General features: G+C 50.1%; 1 protein-coding gene across 2 annotated transcripts; it reads left to right on the forward strand.

Annotated features, from left to right (window-relative positions):
• The first annotated feature begins 2,006 nt into the window (after positions 1-2,006).
• Positions 2,007-10,195, forward strand: KLHL25 (kelch like family member 25). Of its 2 annotated transcripts, none has more exons than XM_009276581.1 (3): positions 2,007-2,071; positions 2,992-4,797; positions 10,063-10,195. In XM_009276581.1, the coding sequence occupies exon 2, from the start codon at positions 3,009-3,011 to the stop codon at positions 4,776-4,778; it is 1,770 nt and encodes a 589-aa protein (XP_009274856.1). In that variant the 5' UTR covers positions 2,007-2,071; positions 2,992-3,008; the 3' UTR covers positions 4,779-4,797; positions 10,063-10,195. The 2 variants fall into 2 exon arrangements, with proteins under 2 accessions (XP_009274856.1, XP_009274855.1); XM_009276580.1 differs by having other exon boundaries at positions 2,057-2,076.
• Positions 10,196-23,364: the final 13,169 nt, after the last annotated feature.

Genomic DNA, 23,364 nt, shown 5'->3' on the forward strand with positions numbered 1-23,364 from the left:
GCAGCGCGTGTGGCCCCTAAAGGGGGCTAAAAAAAAAAAAAAGCTAAAGCTTTCAGGCTTGCAGCTGTACCGGGGTTGGTGCCTGTAGTGGGACAAGGTGATATGAAGAGCAGTCCTAACGGGGACGGGACTGGAACCTGCCAATTCATTCCCCAGATGCTCTTCAATACCCATTGGATAGAAATACTATTTGGTTACCCAGTGCCCTGGGCAAGATGTTTGATGTTAGAAGCCTGAGATTTCTTTATATAAAATATATATATGTGCGTGTGTGTGTGTGTATACATATATGTGTGTCTATATATATAAAGTGGCTTTGCTGCAGCTTTTATATAGACATTTTTCATTTCTAAATGACCTGATCCTTCCATTCTGAGTTGTGGCTTTTCTAATCTTAGTGTCAGAAAAAATGATGCTGCCTTCCTGCAATCTTTTTGTTTGTTTCCATAGCTGTCCTATATAAATTGCTTAATTTTTTTGTGCATAAGCAAATCAAAGGTTAACATTGAATAGCTGACCTGAGCTGCGAGCAAATAAAGCAGTAGCAACGGCAGGGTGGTTTCTGAGGTTGTAGGAATAGGAACCTAAATCAATAGCTTTTAGCAGACTCATAAATGTTTCATTTGTATTCCTCGCTTCGGCGTTATAGAGCTTTGACAAGGGAATCCATATAACCTCTTAAATTAGCGTTGTCCCTGTACTGAGTGTAGATGTTGGAAAGCATTTCCCTCAGATGCACTTCAAAGCGCTGCTCTGTAATGGCATTTTCCTTCCTGTTTTGGAGCCTTGATTCTGCACAGCCTCCGATACCAAGCGAAACGAGTTTGACAGCCTCAACCCTAAGCTGCAGGGATTTTGACGAGGAGCGTGCACATATCCAACCCAAATACCTGTGGCAATGCTCCTGCCCAGCTCGGAGGCCAAGAAGGAGTTGTGGCTGCTTGGGCAAGCTATCGTTTCTGGACAGGGAAGCGTGGAGGGACCTTTTCCCTGGACTGAGACACAGCCCTGAGGAATGAGTGAGGCCTCGGGAAGACCAGCCTCAATAATTCATGGCAGCGGGTGGGGAAGGAGGGACATGCCCACAACTGTTTGTCGAATTTGGACTCTTTTGGAGGTGCTGGAGAAGCGAGGAGTAGGAAGCACGTGAGCAGAGCGTGAGTCAGGCAGCTTATCTGGCCATCCGCCTTTGCTTGAGGTCATCTACCCGTGGAGCGTGGGAGGGTTGTGCGGCTCCAAGGTCTCTGCCGGGTCAAGGCTGTGACCCGCCGGCAGCCTGGGAGCGCTACGTCCGCTCTCTCAGCATTTCGCGGTTTCCCCTGGGACCCCAAGTGCTGGGCTGGGGTGACAGTGGTGAGCTCAGCCTTGCTGGGGAGGACAGGGCTGATCCGTAGACCTTGTGCTTGCAGGGGAGAAAGATCCTTGAGAAACCTCGGGCTGCAAAGAGCAAGTTAAAAAAACAACCAGCCAACAACAACAAAAAGAACCCAACCAAAAACCCTTCCCCAGCTATATCTGTGTGGCTAATTACTGATTTCTAAACAATTAGGTGGCTAGAGTGGGATGCCGTGGGATTTCAGGCTCCGTGTCTCCAGCCTGCAAAGCAAAACTGCAGTGTTTTTGGGAAGAGGGCATAGAAAAGGCATAGAAAAATAGTGTTGGGCGAGAGAGAAGATGTAGCAGATCCGGATAGTGTTTCTCAAGCAACCCCTTTTTCCTGTGAATTAGGCCCACCCTCCCCAGCTTGTAGCCATTTCTCATGGCTGCCTTGTGTTGGCAGGGAAGCTGAGCTGAAGGCGGCAGCCCCTGATGCTCCTGTACATCCGAACAGGGTCCATTTAGTGGGCTGCCTGCCTGCAAACTCGGCTTTTAGCCAGGGAGAGTCTCTTCTACTGAAAAATTAATGTCATCTAGTATAGTGCCCGCCATGGCTTTGCTGTGTCTGCTGTTACAGGGGCCCGTAGCGGAGGCACAGCAGGCTGACCCCATTTTTCTTTTTTTTCAGGCTCATTTTTCAAACCTCAGGACAGTCGTGCTACCAACTTCAGTACTGACTTTCTGCTGTAAGAGAGTACGGTATGCATCTCTGTCTGTCTGCTTTAGTTACTTGGGGGACAAAATAGAGCTGGCTAAAATATTTTTGAGCAAATGACTTGGATTTTATCATCTAAGTACTGTTAATTTGATTGGTCCAAAGGGCTTTTCTTCCACAGGCAAGGATAGGTATCGGGTAACACTTAAATGAAATAGTAGCTAATAAAAGCCTTGTGTTTGCTTCTGCCTGTCTGTTAAAAAGCATAATTTAGGTGTCTCTTTTGTCTTATCTTCTGATGTGAATCTGTCCTGCAAAATGTTTAAGTCACATGAAGTGTCTGGTGAGTTTTATCAACAAAAACTACAATGAAAGGGTTTGGTAAAATTTGTTCAAAACTTTTGGCTTGTGCTGGTCACTAAATATTCCATAAATAAAACCAGTCGCAATTGTCTTTCCTAAACCTGCAATAATCTTCATGAAAATCAGAAGCCAAACTTGATTTCTGCTGAGCCAAGAACAGACCGGTGCCCTTTATCCTGGATAGACTGCTGTCTTAATGCTGTTTTCTAAGGAAAAATAACTCTTCTGTGGTTTGCCAATACCCTCTAGGGGCTGTTGAGACAATTTACCATCAAGTTTGGGGTTTGATTGCTTCACTTTGTTGCTCCGTTGCTGAAACCATAGTGCAGAATTTCCCCCCTTACCCCCCTTCGCCTTCCCACCCTTCTCAGCCTGAGTTAAATTTTTGGAGGATGTGAGGGTGCATTGGCAGCAGGAGGCACGGGCTCTGCAAGCCAGGGTGCAGGAGCACCCACAGAGCAGGAGCACTGGGTTGTCACCTGGTGTTTCACATTTAAGGTCCATTCAAGTGTACCAGAGTTGGATCACATGTATTCTCTGTGCCGTACATCAGTAAGAACAAGAGAATAATGGGTTTTCTGTTGTTTTCTCTGCAGGCAAGAGCTCTGTCATCATGTCAGTCAGCGTCCACGAGAACCGTAAATCCCGGACTAGCACCGGCTCCATGAACATCTTACTTTTTCACAAAGCTTCCCACCCTGACTGCGTCTTGTCCCATCTGAACACCCTGCGGAAGCACTGCATGTTCACCGATGTCACCCTTTGGGCAGGAAACAGGTCGTTCCCGTGTCATCGGGCAGTGCTGGCTGCCTCCAGCAGATACTTCGAAGCCATGTTTAGCAACGGCCTCCGGGAGAGCCTGGATGATGAGGTGAACTTCCATGACAGCCTCCACCCAGAGGTGCTGGAGCTGTTGTTGGACTTTGCTTATTCCTCTCGGATCATCATCAACGAGGAGAACGCGGAGTCCCTCCTGGAGGCTGGAGACATGCTGCAGTTCCACGATGTCCGAGATGCGGCGGCTGAGTTCTTGGAGAAGAACCTCTACCCTTCCAACTGCTTGGGCATGATGCTGCTCTCGGATGCTCATCAGTGCCGGCGGCTCTATGAGCTCTCCTGGAGGATGTGCCTGGTCAACTTTGAGACTGTTCACAAGAGTGAGGACTTCAACAACCTTTCCAAGGACACTCTGCTGGACCTCATCTCCAGTGATGAGCTGGAAATTGAGGATGAAGAAAAGGTCTTTAAGGCTGTCATCCAGTGGGTGAAATACGATCTGGATGAGCGGAAGGCTTATCTCCCAGAACTTCTGAGGAATGTTCGTCTGGCCTTGCTTCCTTCTGAATGCCTCAAGGAAGCCTTGGCTTGTGAGGATTTGATCATGGTAGATGAAAGGAACAAGCTTGTCTTGGATGAAGCTATTCAGTGCAAGAAGAAGATCCTCCAGAATGATGGGGTGGTCACCAGTCCCTGTGCCAGGCCTCGCAAAGCTGGGCACACCTTGCTGATCCTGGGAGGACAGACCTTCATGTGTGATAAGATCTACCAAGTGGATCACAAAGCAAAGGAAATTATCCCCAAAGCAGACCTGCCGAGTCCACGGAAGGAATTTAGTGCCTGTGCCATCGGCTGCAAAGTATATATCACTGGAGGCAGGGGCTCAGAGAACGGGGTCTCAAAAGACGTATGGGTGTATGATACTGTTCATGAGGAATGGTCAAAAGCTGCCCCAATGTTAATAGCTCGGTTTGGGCATGGCTCGGCTGAATTGGAAAACTGCCTGTATGTTGTTGGTGGACACACTGCAGTAGCTGGAGTCTTTCCTGCATCTCCTTCTGTTTCCTTGAAGCAAGTAGAGAAGTACGATCCCATATCCAACAAATGGATGATGGTGGCTCCTTTGAGAGATGGAGTGAGCAACGCTGCGGTGGTGAGTGCCAGGCTCAAGCTTTTTGTCTTTGGTGGGACCAGCATTCACCGAGACATGGTGTCCAAAGTCCAGTGCTACGATCCAGCTGAGAATCGGTGGATGATCAAAGCCGAATGCCCACAGCCCTGGCGCTACACGGCAGCCGCTGTCCTGGGCAGCCAGATTTTCATCATGGGGGGAGACACAGAGTTCACAGCAGCATCCGCCTACCGCTTTGACTGCGAAACGGACCAGTGGACGCGCATTGGGGACATGACGGCCAAGCGCATGTCATGCCATGCTTTGGCCTCGGGGAATAAACTCTACGTGGTGGGGGGTTACTTTGGGACTCAGAGGTGCAAAACACTGGACTGCTACGACCCTACGTCAGACACGTGGAACTGTATCACAACGGTGCCTTACTCGCTCATCCCCACAGCTTTTGTCAGCACCTGGAAGCACTTGCCATCATGATGAGGGTCAGGTCAATAAGGTAAGGGTCTCCTCCTTTTAAACTGAAACTTGCTTTCTCACCTCAGTTGCGCCTCCACGCACCACGCCAAAGCCACGGGTTCCAGGATGCTCCCGTTTTGTGAGAAGGGAGCATTTAAAGGTGGGATGCAGGGCCAGAAAGGAGTAATCAGCTCTGCCATGTTGTAAAGTCTTAGCTAGCTCCCAGGTTTCTCTTGTTTCCAGATGATCCTCGCAGTATCTTAAGAGATATATCTACATAGGTGGTTGCAAGCAGGCCACAGCTCCTCCGCTCCAAGCTAGCTGGATGTGCCAGTGTCACCCTTCTGTGTGTGGGTGGGTAGGGGAGGGCAGATGTGTCCTCGCCTGCTCTCACAGCTATCACCATAGGATACATCTTGTCTCCATGCGGTTGAGGGGCTTACGGTTTCTAAAAGCACTTGCATGTGAGTCCTGGGAGATACTAGGGCAACAAGTGCTTTGGAAAAAGTCTCAGTAGTTTGATATTTTTGCTGGGTATCTATCTGGGGGATTTATTCGGAGCTGATGAATATGTAGGCAAGTGACTTTGGGATGCCGGCAAATCCTGGGTCTCTGTTTTATGCTCTGTAGTTACATTTCAGTGGGTAGCAGGAGCAGAAGCTTGGAAGCCACAGTGCATTTGATGGTCCTGGTATTTATTTAACATCCAAACTGTTGCTTATAAAATCAGAACTTCTGAAACCTCTGTGTGATACCTGAGTGGGAGGGAAGGGCTTTTGTAACCAGAAGAAGAATGTGTTTATTAGTGTTTTGGGGGGTGTGAAAATAAGAAAGTTGGTGGAAACTCGTGATGTCCTCTCTCATTCTGGTGCTCCGGTTCTCACTGGGGGGGGGGGGGGGGGGGGGGGGGGGGGGGTATTTATTTAACATCCAAACTGTTGCTTATAAAATCAGAACTTCTGAAACTTCTGTGTGATACCTGAGTGGGAGGGAAGGGCTTTTGTAACCAGAAGAAGAATGTGTTTATCAGTGTTTTGGGGGGTGTGAAAATAAGAAAGTTGGTGGAAACTCGTGATGTCCTCTCTCATTCTGGTGCTCCGGTTCTCACTTGCTCAGGGAAGGTGCTATTGCAATGCCATTGGGACAGGGCGGTTGGTTCCTCCTCTCCCCTCCTCAGTGGGATGTTGGTTGCCATTCTGGTTACCAGTTTCGCTCCACAGAGCTTTTCACATCTTCACCAATCTGTGCTGAGATGCAGCTGGCCAGGCAAAGGCCAAAAACTCTTCTCACCTTGCATTGTGAAAGCAGATATTGATACGGGCAACACTTGGGTAGCATCGTCTTCCCAGGAGGTCCGTAACATCTCTGCTAGCTCAGTCTGCAGGTTTCACAGTGCCGGCAACACACACAACCCTGCTTTGGTGGTTGGAGACTACCTCCCAGATAGCTGAAGGAGCAGGGAAACCCTCGTGTGTGGGGACGGGATTGACAAGCTTCACTTACGGTTTTATTTGGAAGGTGGGGACTGTGAGGAGGGAAGTTCTTCCATAGACTCATCAAAATTCACTTCACTTAATACAGGGAAGAAAGAATGGTGCCCAAACCCTGTAACGCCCTCTCACTTCCCTGCTTCCCGCTTGCTGTGGTTGGTGCGCCTGGGAATCGCCCAACGGGTGAAATTACTGGCATCTCCCAGTGATCATCTCTTTTGATGCCAGCTGGGAACCAAGGAGGAGCTCCTGGCACCTCTGCCGGGCATTTGCCCGACGTGACCACCTGCTTTTCTCAGGTGGGGAAAAAAAAAGCATCCAGAGCATTATGCTGGCCTTTGATTTGCGAAACACCTGGTTTTACCATGGGTTGGACCACAGTGAGGGCAGGGCAAGAGTGGAAGGGGTTAAAATGAGATCTCTGAGAGCTTTCCCAGCATTGGAAGATAATGGCCTTTCCAAATTCTCCTCCTCAGGCGTTGCCTAGCATCTGTCACAGTGGCTCAGTGATCTAATTAACTATTAAATATTGCAGCAAAGAGTGTGAGGACTCCATCATTTTCAACTCAGGTCAATGGGGCCTCCCTTTAAGAGCCATCCTAGAGCTGAAAATTAATTTTCTCTGGTAGCAGATGTGTCTGAATATTAAAGCTCAACACCAGCCACACTGCTGGGAATAGAAATAGGGAATATTTTGAGGTGGGAGTTGATTCTTCAGCGACCGAATAAAAAGCAGCCTCTGAAGACACAGGGACGTTATTTTCCTCTCCTGCCTTTTTCCCCCATACTGTATTTGGGTTGTTCAGACCTAATAAACAACTTTGTGAGGGTTTTATAGATTTTTTTTTTTTTCCCCCTGTAATCTGGAGTCTGGCACAAGCACAAGAAAACTAGGAACTGTAATATGCCAATCTGCAAATAAAATTGGTGAAAAGTCACTGTGTGAGGGTTTTATGTGCTTTTTTGGCTTCGCTTCCACTCTTCAGTTAAAAGAAGTATTTAAAATATACATGAGTTCTTGCCAGACAGACTGTCTCTTCACTTCATTTTTCTAGAGATTTTTTAAAAAAAAAAAAAAAACCCTAAGTTATTGTTATGGCCTCAGCCACTATGACAGCTCCTTAAATAAAGCCCCAAGACTAATGAGCGAAGGCCAGACCCCAATGCATAGCCCACGCTGCACCTTGGCTGTCCTGGCTGCACCTGTGCCAAAACTGGGCTCAGGAGCTGGGGTAACTGGCTATAGGGTCCTGTGACGACTCCGTCGTCCTACAGCAGGTCTAGATGAGGGATCTTCTGGCTTGCAGTTCCCACCATGTGAGGTCTCTGCTGCAACACCCATTTTGGTCCCTACGGGATCCGTTTTCAAGAAGGGGCACCCAGAAGGCAGGCTGGCCAGCACGTGCCCAGGTGCTGGTGTGCTTTGGGAATGCTAATCCTATGGGAACCCCCCTCAGCTGGAGAAGGCTCAGGAGGGACCATCTAAGGTGCTCTCAGAGCAAGCTAGGCTGGTGGGGAAAAGCCTGGGCAATCACACAGTAGGAAACAGTACTTTGTACTCATGAAAAAAAACAACCTTCTCACCTATAAACTGGTGAGGTTGCATTAATACCAGCCCTGAAACCCAAATAATACATCCTTGAAAAATGTTGATCATAAAACGCCAAGCCTGCTTTTCATTTAAAGCTTAAAACTGATCAGCTAGAAACGTTTCCTTGAGGGCATGGCCTTCACCCTTCCCAGTTGGAGCCGGGGCACCTGTTGGCAGAGGTCCCAGTGCCCAAGCCAAGGATGCCGTGTGACATTAATTTAGTGCTTATTGCCAGCAGTTAATTCCAGGGGTCAAGTATGATTAGCAATATGAAACATGAAAGCCCAGTTTCCTCCCACCTGTGGTGGTGGGAACCACGAGGAGGCAAATCGTTACAAAATGGAAATAAAATACTGAGCGCTCTGCTAATAAAGACTCTCTGTGTTTACAAACACGAGTAAAGCCCAGCCAGGAGCTTGGGAGACGATGCCGGGTGGTCTGTTGCAGTCCTATGCAGTGACAATTGATGGGGACAACTCTACACCTCCCAGGAGGTGACTTCAGGTGGTACCAGGAACCGGTTCTCCAAGCTGCCTGTCTCCAAATTAAAAGTGGCTTCGCCAAGCGATCTGTCCTGTGCGACGCTCTCATTTTCACAGGGCAGAGTCACAGATGGGCTTGGGCCAGAGAGGGGAGCCTTCAGCTGGGGGTTGCGAAGGTCACTGGGGAGGAGGGAGCCATTCACAGGTTGCACGTTCCAGCTGGGGAAGATGAGACGGTGCGGGAAGTCGCTGCGTCCCTCTGTGCTGGCTCCTGAGCTGCAAACGCTCCCCTGGGGTGGAGATGTCAGAGCTCCATCTCAAAACAAACAGGGACGTAGCAGCTAGGAGCCCCGCGTTCCCCTCCCAGTGCCTTTCAGCTCCTGCAGGACCCTCCTCACGGTCTGGGCTGTAGGGAGCGGAGGCTGGTGGCCAGGCACAGCTCAGGCCCTTATTCCTGGGGCTCATCCAAAAGCTCAGAGCCTATTTTGTGGCTCCCACTGGAGCCCTTTGGTGGGTTTGGCTCCTGCGAAAGCTGCGGGGAGGCACCAGCAGCTGGTGCCTGCCATTGGGTGGGCGCTGAGCGGCCGAGGCTGCAGGTTTTTGAGGCTGCTCTGGCACCTAAAAGCTGAACTTCGGCCCCAAAGCTCCTGCAAGGATTTAGGCAGCATGCCAGGCCCAGAACTGTATTCTGATAACCACGGTTACACTAAACTTCAGATCTGTTCAGTGACTTTTCCTGATTATTTAATTACAGCTTAGATAACAAGCCTTTTGCAAAGATGATTTTGCTGCTGCCTGGTTTGGCTTTCCTTCCGTGTGGAACAGCGCTTGGTCAGCTTTTACCTTGCAAGAAGCTGCAGGGTTTTGTTGCCGTGTATCGCTCCCAGCTCCGTCCACATAGCCCTGCTCGCAGCCGGACATCTTCCTATGCAAAAGTCCTGGGTGCCTGCAAACAGCAGCCTAAAAAATCCTCAGGATAATCTCCCAGCTCCTAAATGCCGCAGCTCACCTGCGTGCTGCTGGGTTTGTTGCTTGCAACCTGTTACAGCCTCGCTGGTATTGCCGGAACAAAGTCACAGCCAGTTTCTCTCGGTGGCTCCTAGGGAAACCCATTTGTATGTGCATAATAGCGAGGCTGGATAAACAGGGACTGCAGTTTTTTTGCCGCTGCTGCTCTTTCCAAGCGGCTGGTTGTCTCTGAAGCCAGTTTATCAGGCAGCGTTGGAAGGGAGTGGCTGGCCTGGGGAGGAAAGTCGATGAAAATCAGGCTGGGCAGATGGAAATGTGCAGTCTGAGCTCGGCCCCAGACTGCATTAATCAACCCCTTGGAAACGTCAGTCACATGGGTGGTTTTGGAGGAACCGGCAGAAAAAGAGAAAAAGGGTCTTTTTGTTTTGTCTGTTCCAGTTCTTGGGCCCTCCTCCCTGCCCTAAAAAAAAGCTAAAACTCCATTTCCCTCAACTTTTCATTCCCTTGCAACATCCACAGAAGTTTCCTGCCCGGCTCTGCCCGGCTCCCCGGTCCTCTGAGCCCTCCCCAACTGAACGCCCACTTTCCCTTCTCCTGCAAAAGCAAAGCACACCCCAAACCCCAAATAGATCAGCTGCTTTCCACCTCCACCCACCTCGGGGATTCAGGGTGTGGGGGTTACCCCAATAGCTGGCAATGTGCAGTCCCTTTTCTGGTGCTCCCCTGCGCGGGCTGAGCACGCCTGTTAATGAGCTTTCTCCTTTCCTCCCCAGGTGCCAGCGTCACATCCATGTCCCCTGTCTTGCTGCTGGAGCCGATACAGTGACTGAGTCCCCTCCCGTCCTCCCGCACAGGACTCCGAGGAGCCTTTCGCATCCCTTCCCGGCACCAGGAGTGGGAGGCACAGCCGGCCCCACCGCCGGCATCACGCCGGGGGGGGCACCAAGGGCCACCCAGCCCCGCCACCGGCCGCCGTGCGGGGACGGCGAGAACCCAGGATCACTGGCTGCCGGGCTGGGGCTGGGTACGGGAGGGGATGTGGGGACAGCTCGTGAGTACCGGTGGCCGGACAGGGCTGGGGAGGTGGAGGATGTGCACCAGGCTGCATCCCTCGGCAAGCACGGCGTGGGGAGACATTAGGTGCTTTTTGTTACTCAGTTGGGGGGATTAAGAGATTTTTTTTGTTTGTTTTAAAAGGCAGTGAAGTTGCCATTGGCAATGGCTGCTGTTTGGGTGACTTGGAAGTGTTTTTTAAAGGGAAAAGGGGCTGGGGCAGCCCAGCAGAGAGCCCCTGGCTTTTTGTTACTCAGTTGGGGGGATTAAGAGATTTTTTTTGTTTTTTGTTTTAGGCAGTGAAGTTGCCATTGGCAATGGCTGCTGTTTGGGTGACTTGGAAGTGTTTTTTAAAGGGAAAAGGGGCTGGGGCAGCCCAGCAGAGAGCACCTGGCTCTCCCCATCTTCCGGCTGCTCTGCGGAGGTGATGGCTGCCGAAACATTAAAGTGTGGGAGCTCGGGTTGGCTGCCAGCAGCACCGGGTACCGGGGCGAAACAGGGCAGGTGCCTTTTGTTTGGCGCTTTGGGCCTTCCCCCCCCCTCCTTTCCTTGCCGCAGCCGGTTGTGATTTGGTCAGAGGCCAGGCAGCTCCCCGCGCGCAGCTGCTGGTAAGAGCGCGGCGGCTCTGTTAGCGTGCCAAGGCACCAGCACCGCTGCCGAGATATTCACCAGATAAAACCCACTGCGTGCTCAGAGCCGGTCTTCTCAGTTTCCCTGCCGCGCTCGCCGAGCAGCGCGTGGGTGAGGGCGTAATTAGCAAACGAGCAGAAACAGAGGTGCAGCGGGGCAAAGCTCGCACCTCTAGCGGGGCCTCAGAGTGAAAATGAGTGAACTAAGCGAGCGTCGCAGGGCTGGCAGGGCGGGCTGGGGAGGGATCCCCTCCTTGCTGCTGTGCCGCGCATCCCGGCTTCACCTTGGAGAGGTGCGAGCATTTTTGGCTGCACTTTGCCCGCCAGCGGTTGGACTGTAGCTGCCCCAGGTTATCCACGCACGCTGGCTGCCAACTGTATTTGGGTTTATCCATGCAAGAGCTGTCAGCCCGAGTCGTTCCTCATGCACGCTGTGGAGGAAGGCACGTGGATTTTGGCTGTCGATACAGGGATGCAGCTCCTGACCGGCCTCTTCCAGGGCTGGCCACCGCCGAAGGCTGGTCCTGCACCGCCCCAGCATCCCGCTTCCCTCCGCAGCAGATCTGGTCCTGCAGATGCTCCGGGCTTGCTTTTCGCCCCTGGATTAGGTTAAGCTGTAGCCTGGCCAGCTGAATGATGCAATGCCATGAAAAGCCTTGACATGGCTTCAAACAGCAAAGGTCTCTTTGGAGCAGTGAGTACCCGTTGCTGCCGGGAAGAACACACTTTGTGCACAGCCAGTCTGCGATGCTCTGAATGCCATTTATTTACATTTTCTAGTCTTCTTTTTTTTTTTTCCTTCAGCTGCTTGTGAACTTTAATAAAAATGATGATCTGGGAAACTGTTTGTGTGTTTTTCACAGGAGTCTTCATTCTTAAGCAAGTTGGATTTAGGTCTAATAACAGGGCCGAGGAATAATAACAGGGTTGGCTCTCGGTGGGGCGGTTCACAAACAACCTCCTAAGCAACCAGCCCGGCTGTAATTATTATTGCTTCAGCGCTTGGGAAACTGAGGCACAATGTCAAGTGTCTTGTCCAAGGCTAGTGGTAGATCTGGGAATAAAGTCCAGGGCTTCTCATGTCCTGAGGACATCACGTGTTTCCTTCTCCACGGCTGCTCTCACTCAACTTGACCGTGCCATGATTTTAGGAGAACTTGCAAGTCTGCAATGCTAATACCTGCCAAATCGGTTGAGAGGGCCCAACCCAGACCCAGCCGTACTCCTGCAGGGAAAGCCAGTAATTTCTAAGGAAGACGAGAGGAATTTATACTTCTATTTTCCTTATTTGCCTTCGCTTGGCGGCTGCAGCTCCCAAGAAAGGGGCCCATTGACAGGCGAGATGGGCTTTCCAGCTGGGGCTCCTGTTCATGCTTCTCCTCCGTGTGCATCTCTCCCCATCCCAGAGGAGCCGGGGACTGATCCAGCCCTGCTCTGGGAAGGCTCTGGGCTCTTCCCCCTGCTACGAGACCAGCAGCTCCAGCTTTGCTCAGGGCTGGGAGCGCGAGAGCATCGCTCAGAGCAGCTAATAGGCACCAGGCAAAACGCGACAACCTTGCAAATTCATATTTGCCTCCTCTGACTAGCAGGGGCTGTTGGGCTTGGGAAGCAAAACTTCCTACGGGTGTTATGCACGGTCTCAAAGGGATTTGGAGCCTGAATTTCTGAGCTGTAAAGGAGACTGGGAACATGTCTCCTTGCCCGCGGGAGCTGGGTGGCCAGCAGCGTTAGCTGATGGGAGCTGGGCAGATATGCGTGTAAGGCTCCATAGAAAAAGCTCATTAAAGAGCCCTTTGGGAAACCAATTCAGGGTAGAAATTACTGTTTGATGAGCAGGAGAGGGAAAAAGAGAGGGAGTGTGTGAATTAAATCCCTTTCAGTTTTGTTGATTCAGGTTTTATATGGGACTCTGGGACTTTAAATACCAGCTCGGGAGGCTTTGCGACTGGCTAGCTTTGATATGAGCTGTGCAAAGACCTGCTCTTTTGTATTTGTTCTGGAGCTTGCCTGAAAGACAATTCAAAAGCAATCAGCAGCTGCTGTGACAGCAGCAACCTGTTGCTATGGAATTAAATGTGATGCAAAATACAAAGGTTTCTTGGTTAGCAGCAACAAAGTAAAAGGGGAGTAGGAGATGGAAACGGATGTTAACAGTCAGAATAAAGCTACAGCCAGAGCGGGGCTGGGTTTTAACTGGGAGGTACAAGGGAAGAAATGTAAACGTGATTTGTTTCGCTTTTTTAAAAGAGCTTTTTCGCCATCTCAGCAGGTCAAGCTCGGCTTTGTCTGGGAGTGAGCGCTTGGGAAAGAGTCTTGTCTGGTGGCGTTACAGGGGTTGTATGTTCCCAGGCTCCTGGGAAACGTGCCCACATGCTATAGCCGACCCGCGCTGCAGGGTGTCAGGAGCTCAGACATCTTCCCCACGAGGTGGCCAGGAGCCTGGCACGGAGATCCCCCCAGAGGTGCAGGGTCTTGCGAGGATCCGGCCCTTGCTCAGCCCCAGGCATGGCAGCAAACTGCCGCTGGCAGACCCAGGCCACCAAAGGGTGGCTTGTCCCACACCTACCTCCTGCCTTGTTTTGCAGGGGCCCGGTCCCACAGGAGGGCTTGGACAGGACACAAGTCCTTTCAGCCCACCCTCTGGCCCAGTCTGGAGCTTGCCCATAGGCTCTCTCCACCTCGGTTCCCCAGCTCTGTAACGGGGTGCTCCCCACCCTCCAAAAAGCATTTGGGAGGTGAGGGCAGGGAGATGCTCGGAGACGGGACTGGGCAGGCAGCTAGCGGGACCAGACCTCTCCCAGGCCCAGGTCTCGGGACCTCCATCCCCAGGGACTGACCATGTTGAACCTCCTCAGATGCAAAAGGCTGATACTCCTATGGCTTATTTAAATGAAACTCATAGTGCCTTGTGGATTCTTAAACATGCATTTTCCCAGCCTGACCCCAGCTGCCCTTGAAATAATACTATTGTGCGGTGAAGCCCTACAGGGAATTATCATCTGAGCTCGCTCTCCCTTTGTCACTAGAGTCAATTAAAAGCAGTGTAAGCTGGTGATTTAATACCTCTGGTGTCTGAGGAAGCCCCACATCCATCCAGAGGCTGGCTCTGGCATTTTAGACACAATTGGAGTGGAGGAGTGTTTTTTCCAGCCATCCAACATGCTTTCAAATTCATCCATGACACAGAGCACTGAAGCCTCGTGTCCTTGGCTTGTCATCTTCTCCTGCATGTTAATTAATGCCCCAGCATTGCACATCCTCCCCGTGGTATGTCCCATGTCAAATTGTTTTCCTGTTCCCCGTGCACCTTCTCCCTTGGGATAAACCCAACACGGTTCAGACTCTGTAGAGGGGCCAGGCTCACAAACTGCCACCCCAGGAAACGCTGTTCATGAATGAAGTTAAGCTTCCAAGAGCAGGAGAAACCATTGCCCCCAGCTCCCCACAACCAACTGGAAATATAAACTGGGCCCAATCCCTCTTGCTCCAGTGCAGAGCAGGAGCCCAGTGCCCTACGGGTACAGGCAGCAGCGCTGAGGGGGGGGACCAAGATGGGAGCCTGCAGCAGGGACTCCTGGTGGGAGTGAATAGCAGCGGCTGAGCTCATTTTTTTCTTCCTCCTTACAATCTCCCTTTTCTTTCCATTTCACCACCTCCTTATTTAACATCATCGGCTGTTGTGCAAAACCATCAACCCTGTTTGCAGCAGTGTGACCTACTTTACCGCGTTGTCCTGACTTCCTCACTGAAATCGCAAGCTCAGAGCCCACCCAAGCCATTCAGCGGTTCTCAGCTGAATAACAAATCCAATTAGGTGGAAGAAAGCCTGGCTTTCATGCTGTCAGCGCCTGGACATCTCACTTCCCTCTCCCCAGCGCACGCTGCACCACTGATGGCCGTGTCTCACAGACACCGTGCACAAGGACCCCTCTGTATTTGTGTGCCCCCCTCTAAATGAAGATGGCGGAAGGGTTCGAGAGGACCGATCCTGGCTATCCAAGGTGTCCTTTCGTTCCTCCTGACATCCCTCAGGGACCATGTTGCTGAGGAATCAAATAATTTGTGTTTTTTCAGTTCTGGCTCTCTTGGGAAGCCCTCCCTTCCCAGCTGAGGCTGGAGGAATGGTCCAGAGCCATGCCAGGATGGCACAACCTGTGCTCGTTAAAAAGCCACTGGCACTTCAGCCAGGACGTGATTTAATCACCGATAGAAAGTCCCATCTCTCAGTCCCGGCACCACACCTAACCCCAGTCCTGTGGCTCCGTCCAGAGAAAACATTGCAAGTCTGCCCTTTGCTGCTCCCCTTACTCTCTTTTTCTACCCCAGCAGGGACCCTTCTCCCTACAGCCACCAGCAGGCAGCCAGTCCCCAGGACGCTGGCTCCGCTCCATCGCGGGGGATAGCCATGTATTAAAAGGGATGAGTAGAAACAAAACAAGGAGAAAAAAAGCTTAGGGGCCACCAGAAAAAGCCCTTTTGGTTTCTAACTTCCCTGGCTGGCTAGGATGGACAGGCATCCCCTGCCCTGACGCGAGCGCAGCAGCACCAGGGCCTGCGGCGTGTTGCCGCTTGGCTCTCCGGCAGGTGCAGGGCGGCGGGTAAACACGCATTACTCCATTTCTGGGTCACTGTCTGGAGGAATTAAACACGCACACACAAACAGGAGCCGCTTCCCTCCGACGGCCGCTCCTCTGCACCCAGCCGAGCCCCCGCCGCTTCCCGGCCCCCTCCTCTGCCCACGCTGCCGCCCTGCCGGGCTTACGGCTGCTTTGGGGCTTCCCACAGGGCTCTGCTAATGACTCACCGCTCCTGCTCGGCTCTAATTAGGCTCCTGCCTAATTAGGCTCACTGGAAAGATGCGGCTGGTGAGAAGCAGCTCTTTGGTGAAAGGAAAGAGGAAAGAAAGAGCGTCTGGAGACGCCAAGTGCCGGAGGGAGAGACGCCAGACTGCGGCAAGAGGTCAGGGGGTATCAGGAGCTGCCAGCTGAACTACATCTGTGCGAGGGATGGACCGTAAAGAAAGGAGAGAGCAAAAGGACTTTAAACAAGCCCCCCCAGGGACCCTCCCGGGGCTCAGCCCTGCTCCATCGTGGAGCAGGAAACAAACCTCAGCTCCGTCCCGCTGGGGACGCCTGGCTGAGGCGCCGGGATGTCCTCCAGCCAAGAGCGAAGGTTGCTATTTATAGCCTCGTTGAACAAGTTATCGACACGCAAAAGGAGCCCCAGGATGCAGGGAGAGCGGGACAGGGCTGTGCAGGCAGCAGGGTGGGGGGAGCTGGTCCCGAACCTGCAGCATCCTCCCCTGAGCCACCTTGGAACGGAGGGCAGGAGAGCAGGCTCTGGAGCAAAGCCTTGTTCGGGGGGTATTTCACGAGGTGTGAAGATGGCTTTTTTGGGGGGATGAGGGGCACCCATTGAGTCTACCCATCCCTGTGAGGGCTGGGGGTGCTCACTCGTATGGGCTCTCATATCAGTTGCTAGTGTCAAATATTAATTTTCCCCTTAATTTAAACATGTTCCAACCCCAAACAAATCAACACATTTGCAGTATTTAACATCCCTCTAACTAATTAACAGAACCCAGGTGCCTTCTACGGCAAAGGTAAGCCATTCCTTTACCATTCACCTTGTATCTGATCACAAGGCATCTCACTCACTCACTGAACTAATTAGGGTTTTGCCTTTCCTTCTCTTAATAAAACCTCCGTGAACGAGCAGCCTGTCTGCAAGCCCCAGCCCAGCTCGCACCTGTGTCCTCCCAGATCTCCAATTTCTCACCCTGGAGCCAGCGCCGGGACTGAACCCAGCAAGGGCCGGAAAGGGGGAACGCAGGTAACGCAAATGTTAAAGGTGTCACTAAACTGTATTTCCGAAGAGCCTCTCCTGCGCCTGCCAATGCTCCTTTTAAGAGTCCCATCCAAGTGTAAGGATCCTTTATGACCCCTTTTAGGTGAAGGTGCCAGTGAAAATCCATCCACATGCAGGTGGCCCACCACATGGCCCCGCAGAGACCTTTTGCCCTAACCTCGGTTGCTAAGGAAAAGCCGGGCCTGGGCAAGAAACCTGGGATGCTCAGAAACACATCACTACTGCTTGGGGACCATCTGAAATAGTTGACCCACGTAGTCTGGGGAGAACGTCCATTTCATCATCTTAGCCGTGCTGTAATGGCTCAGAGCGTGGACTGCGGATGAATTGTGGAAAGCTGGTTTAGGATATTCAAATTGCCACATGGAGATGGCCTGGCGAGGTGGGGTCCTTCGTTTCCTCCTCTGCCAATGGCAATTTGCATTGCACGCCCAGGCTCCCCTCTGCCCTATGGAAACAGGGGTGGTTTTGTTTGCAATGTGCAGGACCGGAGAAGCTCACGCTGCCTGGTTTGCCCTGCACCCCGGCCTTTCCCTGGCAGGAGCTTGATTCAGCAAGAATTTGGTTTTCTACATGTGATTTGTCATCAGTAAATACGCTCTTCCTCCTCCCACGACCAATGCCCGTTGTATCGTAGCAGCCTGGTGAACCAGCGCTGCCAGCAGCAGCATCTTACACTTCCAGCAGCAGCAGCAGCCGTTATTCTACCGCAGCAACGCAAAGGCTTGGGGTAACCCAAGCGGTGCTTTTGTCGGGCATCCGGGTTGCAGAGCCAAGAGGGGCCACGGGAAAAAGTGCTCTTTGAACACTATACACAGGAGCCGACGGTTCGGCAAAAGCTTTTATTTGCTTCGGTAAATAGGTGAGCTGGGACAAATGGGAATGCAAATAAAATGAGGACTACTGAATAGCCGTTGAGATAAACGAGCTCTTTCATCTCCTGTCTCACACCCAGGGAGCTGCCAGTCTCGGACCAAGTGCTGCGTGACATGGCGTAGGTTTGGGTTCATTGACATGATTCAGGTTTGTAGAACGGCACATGCAACACAGACGTGAAGACGGGGAAAAATACATGCAGTGCACTGCTGGCTAAGGGGGCACAGGAGGGTGGATTGGCATTTCCTAATGCCTGTTAAGAAACAACCCAACACCGCCAAGCAGCGTTCACGTCGATGACCTGAAGGCTTTGATCAATACATCTGATTCTCCTCAGGCATCCTCTCTCCTTCCCTATCTCACCTCTGAAGACAAGTGAAATAATAGATGGAAATGAAGCAATTCCTCTGCCTCAAAATCCATACGCAGAGGATGAAGGGTGTAGGTCTCCCTGCTCCTTCCGCCTAGGGAGAGGATGCTCGAGTCCCATGCAGGACTAGTGGTACAGGGGCAGCCGTGATTGCTTTTCCAGGTAAAAGAAAATGATGGTGGAGAAACTCCGGCCGTCGTGGTCCTCTGTGCCAGCTCCTCATCGTGCTGCAGAGCAAACTCTGCTTCGGCTCTGTACTTTTGGCACCCTCTTCTGCCTGGACCGATGCCTGCAGGCACTGGGAACACGACGTACCTTCACCTCCCCAGGCGAGAGGAATGACCTGGACACCGGCTACAGCGTTTCTGCTGGGCCTCCTCTTGCGGGGGACGTGGAAATAGGTAAAGCACACCGCGTCATGAGTGCAAACGTCCCTCCTCCTCTCCCATCCCCGCCCCCGTGATGAGACATGGCATCTCCAGTTCTCTCAGCCAAATGAGATCAAACCCCCTGTGGCTAGGGTTTGCCGAAGACGCAGAGCTAGTTCAGTGGGTTACAGAAACTCTATGCCGTAAGACGGCACATGCAGCCATCAGACTGCCGTTTATCGCAGTTTATGGAGCTGAAGTGGCCGAGATAACGGCTGCGACACTTCCTCTTCTTGTAAAAAGATGAAAGGCCCTGTGTGTGCAGGGGAAAAAAACCCAGGGAGCTGAATATCATTATGGCCATATGCCCTTCAGCAAAACACAACTCTTCCAAGAGAGGGAAAGTAAGTTAAAGAGTCCAGTGGGTGCAGACTGGCATCCAGATGATAAAAGCAATGCAAACATTTGATTACAGGTAGGGTTACGTCTGTTCATTCAGCCTCCGTGCAACAAAGTCAACAGCAGAAACACCAAAGCTGTGGAAATGAATCGGGCAGAAAACTCAGACTTAAAATCAAATTTATTTAGAGGAAAAATGACTTTACAAGAGGTTGATGCTGATAACTAAAAAGGAAGATAAATAAAAGCTTGTTACAAAACCTAATGGTTTCTGGCAAGTTACAGAAAAACTGAAGAATTTTACAGTCAATAACCTGCTCACTTTTTACATAATTACAAATTAACATACAGCAATTAGGTTTTACCCTCTTTTTTAAAAACTCTTTTTTTCAACTTTTTTTTTTTTTAAACTTTTTTTTTAACAGGTTCAAGATGAAAATGCAAAGCATTTTTATTTATTTTTTTTTTTTAAGAAACAAACCAAAAGCAGAGGTATATCAGGTTATTATAATACACCTCCTCAACGCTCTGGGAATTACTTAAGTGCATTCCATATTAGTACAAAAGAAACACCAGGCTAAACTTTAACCATAGGCGAACTGAACTGGAGAGAGATTTTTATTTTTTTTTCGAGACAGTTTTTAATATCAATAAAGAAAATAGTAAAATACTTTAGAGCACGGAAAGGATGGATACCTACAGACAGCTTAAATACATACGAAGCTTACAGCTGTATGCAAAGCAGTGAATGTTATCCTGTTCCCCCCTCCCCCCAAGCAACGGAAGCTGAATATATTTGGGCAAAGCATCAGTGTCAGTGAAATGCATGTGGAAAGAAAGGGCACCGAGCCCTGAAAACGCAGGTGGGAAGGGAGCCAGCGTTACGCTTCCCATCACTCAAGAGCACGAGGTCTACGAGATTAAGCCAGTTCAGCTCGCCTATCTTTAAAACTTAGCTGCATCACCGGATCAGAATCATTGATCGCTGCCCTTTCTGACAAAAGAAGCAAGAGTTATGAGCAGCAGGGGAGGTTTTTTATCTAAAAGGGTGCCTTAAATTATGTTAAATTCCCAAACCTGGCCAGCAGGCAGAATAATTTCCAGAGTTCTGGTTAACAAGGAATGTTTCGTGGGATTTTAGCAGATACTCTCCTGTGCCCCCTGCCCAGTCCTCCCTTGCCCCATGCCACAGACATTCTAGACAGCTTCCTTGGGATTTGGCACTTGATGAAGCTCTTCTGACTCCGTGGCATTTGGAAGGACTGGATTTGGGTGTTTCAGCAACAGCTTTGAGATATCCTAGTGCCTCAAGGAAGGTGCAAAGATGATCGGACCCTATGGATGCTCGTGCCTTTGAAAGGCAGTACAAATCCGCACAAGCTAATGGCATTACTGTGCTTCTCAGCAGTGGTCAAACTTCAAGAGTGAAAAGAGCCCACCCTCAGCGGTGGTGAGAGCTCCTGCCCCAGGGATGGCACCTGGGAGGTCTCCCAATGGCCTGGACAGTAAATAACTTAGTGCACGGAAAGGGCCTCACTTCACTTATTTGGTTGTATCCCCCCATCCCCCCAACACCTCCTTTGCTCTGGGTTTCTCCAAGGAAAAGGAGGTGGAGGGCAAACCGCTGGCAGGACAGCTTCCCTACGGGCAGCAGTACCCGCTGTGAGGAAGGTGATGGTGACGCCGGCATGGGCTCTGCCGGGGGATATACCTGAGCCATCAGAAGCCAGTTCCTCTGGTCCTGCCACTCACCCTGTCTGCAGCGGGACTGTAGTCAGATTCACACCCACTTTAGTCTAAAAATAATACAAAAAGCTGGCCCTTCCTCCCCTCCCGGGGTAAAGTCAAACCAAACCAGGAATATGCCTACTTGCAGCTCGGATTTTGCTGGGGATGCAGTGGGGGGAAAAATGGCAAAGCTGATTGTCTCCACGTAACCAAAATGAAAAGGGACAAGACCAGTTCCATTTAAAGTGCTTTATGGCATCAAACTGACACCAAGTTACATGTTGAGATGATCACTTCACTTAAAAGAAGCTAAGGCCAACCCCACACAACTCCATCGAGTCTCACATCATTTGCTACAGCTACTCTCTATCGCCGGGATATTCTGGCACGCCCAGCTAACACTGACCACTTTTGTACTTCATCTGAGCCTGCGCTCCCAATTCCCCGGTCATTGAAACCCCTTCTGTTGGGCGGTGATAAAGACCAGGCTAAGAAAAGCCCAAGAAAAGAAAGTCTGATTTTTCCCCTCCATGAAACACTAGCAAAAAAAGCTCCGAGAGCCCTTGCAGGGTCCTCTTCTCCCTCCAACAACACGGGCTTTGCACAGACATTTTTGAACCTGCTCTGTGTCCCAGGAACCCAATGCAAAACGGGGTGGTTTGGGTGCTCCAAATGGGATCAAGGGACCGGCTCTGGGAACCAGATACAGCATCAGGCTGGGTTGAAGAAGTAACACGCTTTCAACAACTGCAGGATGGATGCCAGGTGTGGAACTGGAGCAAATGCAATTTTAAGGCCAGGAAGAGGAAAGACTTTAAAGCTGGGACCGTACTCTAGCAGACAACCCTAGGCAACCTGCAGGGATCAGAACGGGAATCCAACTCTGGGAACCTATGCCAAGCCTTTCCAAAGAAAACCTGAGAGGGGGGGAAAATAAAAGGCTAAAGAGATAAAAACAAGCCCTCACTTTCCTAAAGGTGAAAGGAGGAGGAAGCAGTGTGGGAGTAAAGGCTTCATTCCAAAAAAGTGAATCATGCAGTAACATACATCCTTCAGGGACAAAGGTCTGTCCACCAGAATTTAAGACAAACAGCCTTGATACGCAGTATTGCCAGTCAGTGTATTTCTGATTCACGCCCATGGTTTCTTTGACAAGGAACCGTGGGAACCTTTGGAGATCGCTTAGCAAATACTATTTTCACTTAGGGCACTGAATGTTCTTTTTGATTTGCACAGGTCAGAAGAGATGGTCAAGCCAGGCAGGGACTCAGCCCTGCTGCCCTGGGTCACGCGTCTCCCTTTTGATGCCCTCCTCAGAGCCATGGGACATTCCCGTGTCGCAAATTCCAGATGTGTTGGGACTGGCAAAAAGACAGAGGGATGAAAAGAAAAGCTCATACTGGCAAAAGCTATTACAGACCGAGGGGAACTTTCAGAAATACCAGGGACCTGATCTCTGTTTACACAACAGTAAATGAGCCATGCACTGCTTTGGTTTCCAAAAATTTCAGCTTGGCACATTCATTTTTGCAGATATATTAATAGCAGGGCAGAAGTTGTTTTCCAAAATTGGTGGTTTTCTTATGAAAAAGGTAACTCCACAACACCAGCACGTGCCTCCTTCAGCTGCCTTCACGTTCAGGAGAGATGCCTGTATCTCCCTGGAGAAGCGACCGGACCCTCACATCACTGCAAGATGCTCCATGTTTTGCTTTTTCCTTTGCCTCCTAGAGGTATGAGAAAATCTAAACAAAATATTTAAACAAGGAAACTAACTGATAGGAGGAGGCTGTCTGAAGCCACTGCTGCTTTTTCCAGACTTTTTTTGGCCCAAAGATGCTCTGCCTTAAAGAAAGCTCTCAGTTGAAATTGTGTAACTCTGGGCATGGCATGGGCTGCTAAGCAGCACTGCCCAAACCCTGAGTTTTGTAGGAACCAGGGAGATAAGAACATTTGATTTACCAATCTCTTGGTAAGGAGGGAAAAAAAAAAAAAAAAAAAAGAAAAAAAAAAGGAAAGAAAAAACCCAAACCACCCTTCAAACCCCCAAACAAAAGCAAAATAAAAAGTAAAAAAAAAAAAAGGAAACCCAAACCACCCTTCAAACCCCCAAACAAAAGCAAAATAAAAAGTAAAAAGAAATAAAAAAATAAAACCAAGTAAACTTCTTTTAAAAAAAGAACTCTTTCAAATAAACAGAAAGATAAATATTTTTTGCAAGCCCTGCTTGCAATTAAGAACAAGCACCAAATAATATTAAAAAAAGCAAAATAAAAATAAATCTCAAACCTTTTTCCTTTCTTCTTTTTTTTTTTTTTTTTTTTTTTTTTATTTTTAAATTTTTAGCAAGCAGGCGGTTTAGGATTCCTGCACTGACCAAGACAGACCAGTCTAAGCATCCACCTCACCATCAATGCTGCTGATACTCATCAGCACCGAACTCTGAAAACTGCTGCGGGCTACTAGCTTGTGAGAAGCCAGAGAGCAAACTGAAATCAAACAATAGTGCAAGAAGAAAAATATTTTGGTTTTTTTTTTTTAAGAAAAACTGGTAGGAAAGGAAATACACTTGACAGCTTCAAACTCTGAGCAAACCCTTGAGCTATTTTGAAGCTGATAGTGTCTCGTAACCATTTACAAATCCACTCGGGCAATTCCCCTGGGAGGGTTTGGAAGAACAATAATTTTGGAAAAAAGTTTGGCTTGCTGCATTTCTTTTCCCCCGCTGAACACATCCCTGTATTCAAACTGGTAGGAGGAAATACACTTGACAGCTTCAAACTC

The sequence above is a fragment of the Aptenodytes forsteri genome, unplaced genomic scaffold (assembly GCF_000699145.1).
Source record: "Aptenodytes forsteri isolate BGI_AS27 unplaced genomic scaffold, ASM69914v1 Scaffold1, whole genome shotgun sequence".
NCBI lineage: Eukaryota > Metazoa > Chordata > Aves > Sphenisciformes > Spheniscidae > Aptenodytes > Aptenodytes forsteri.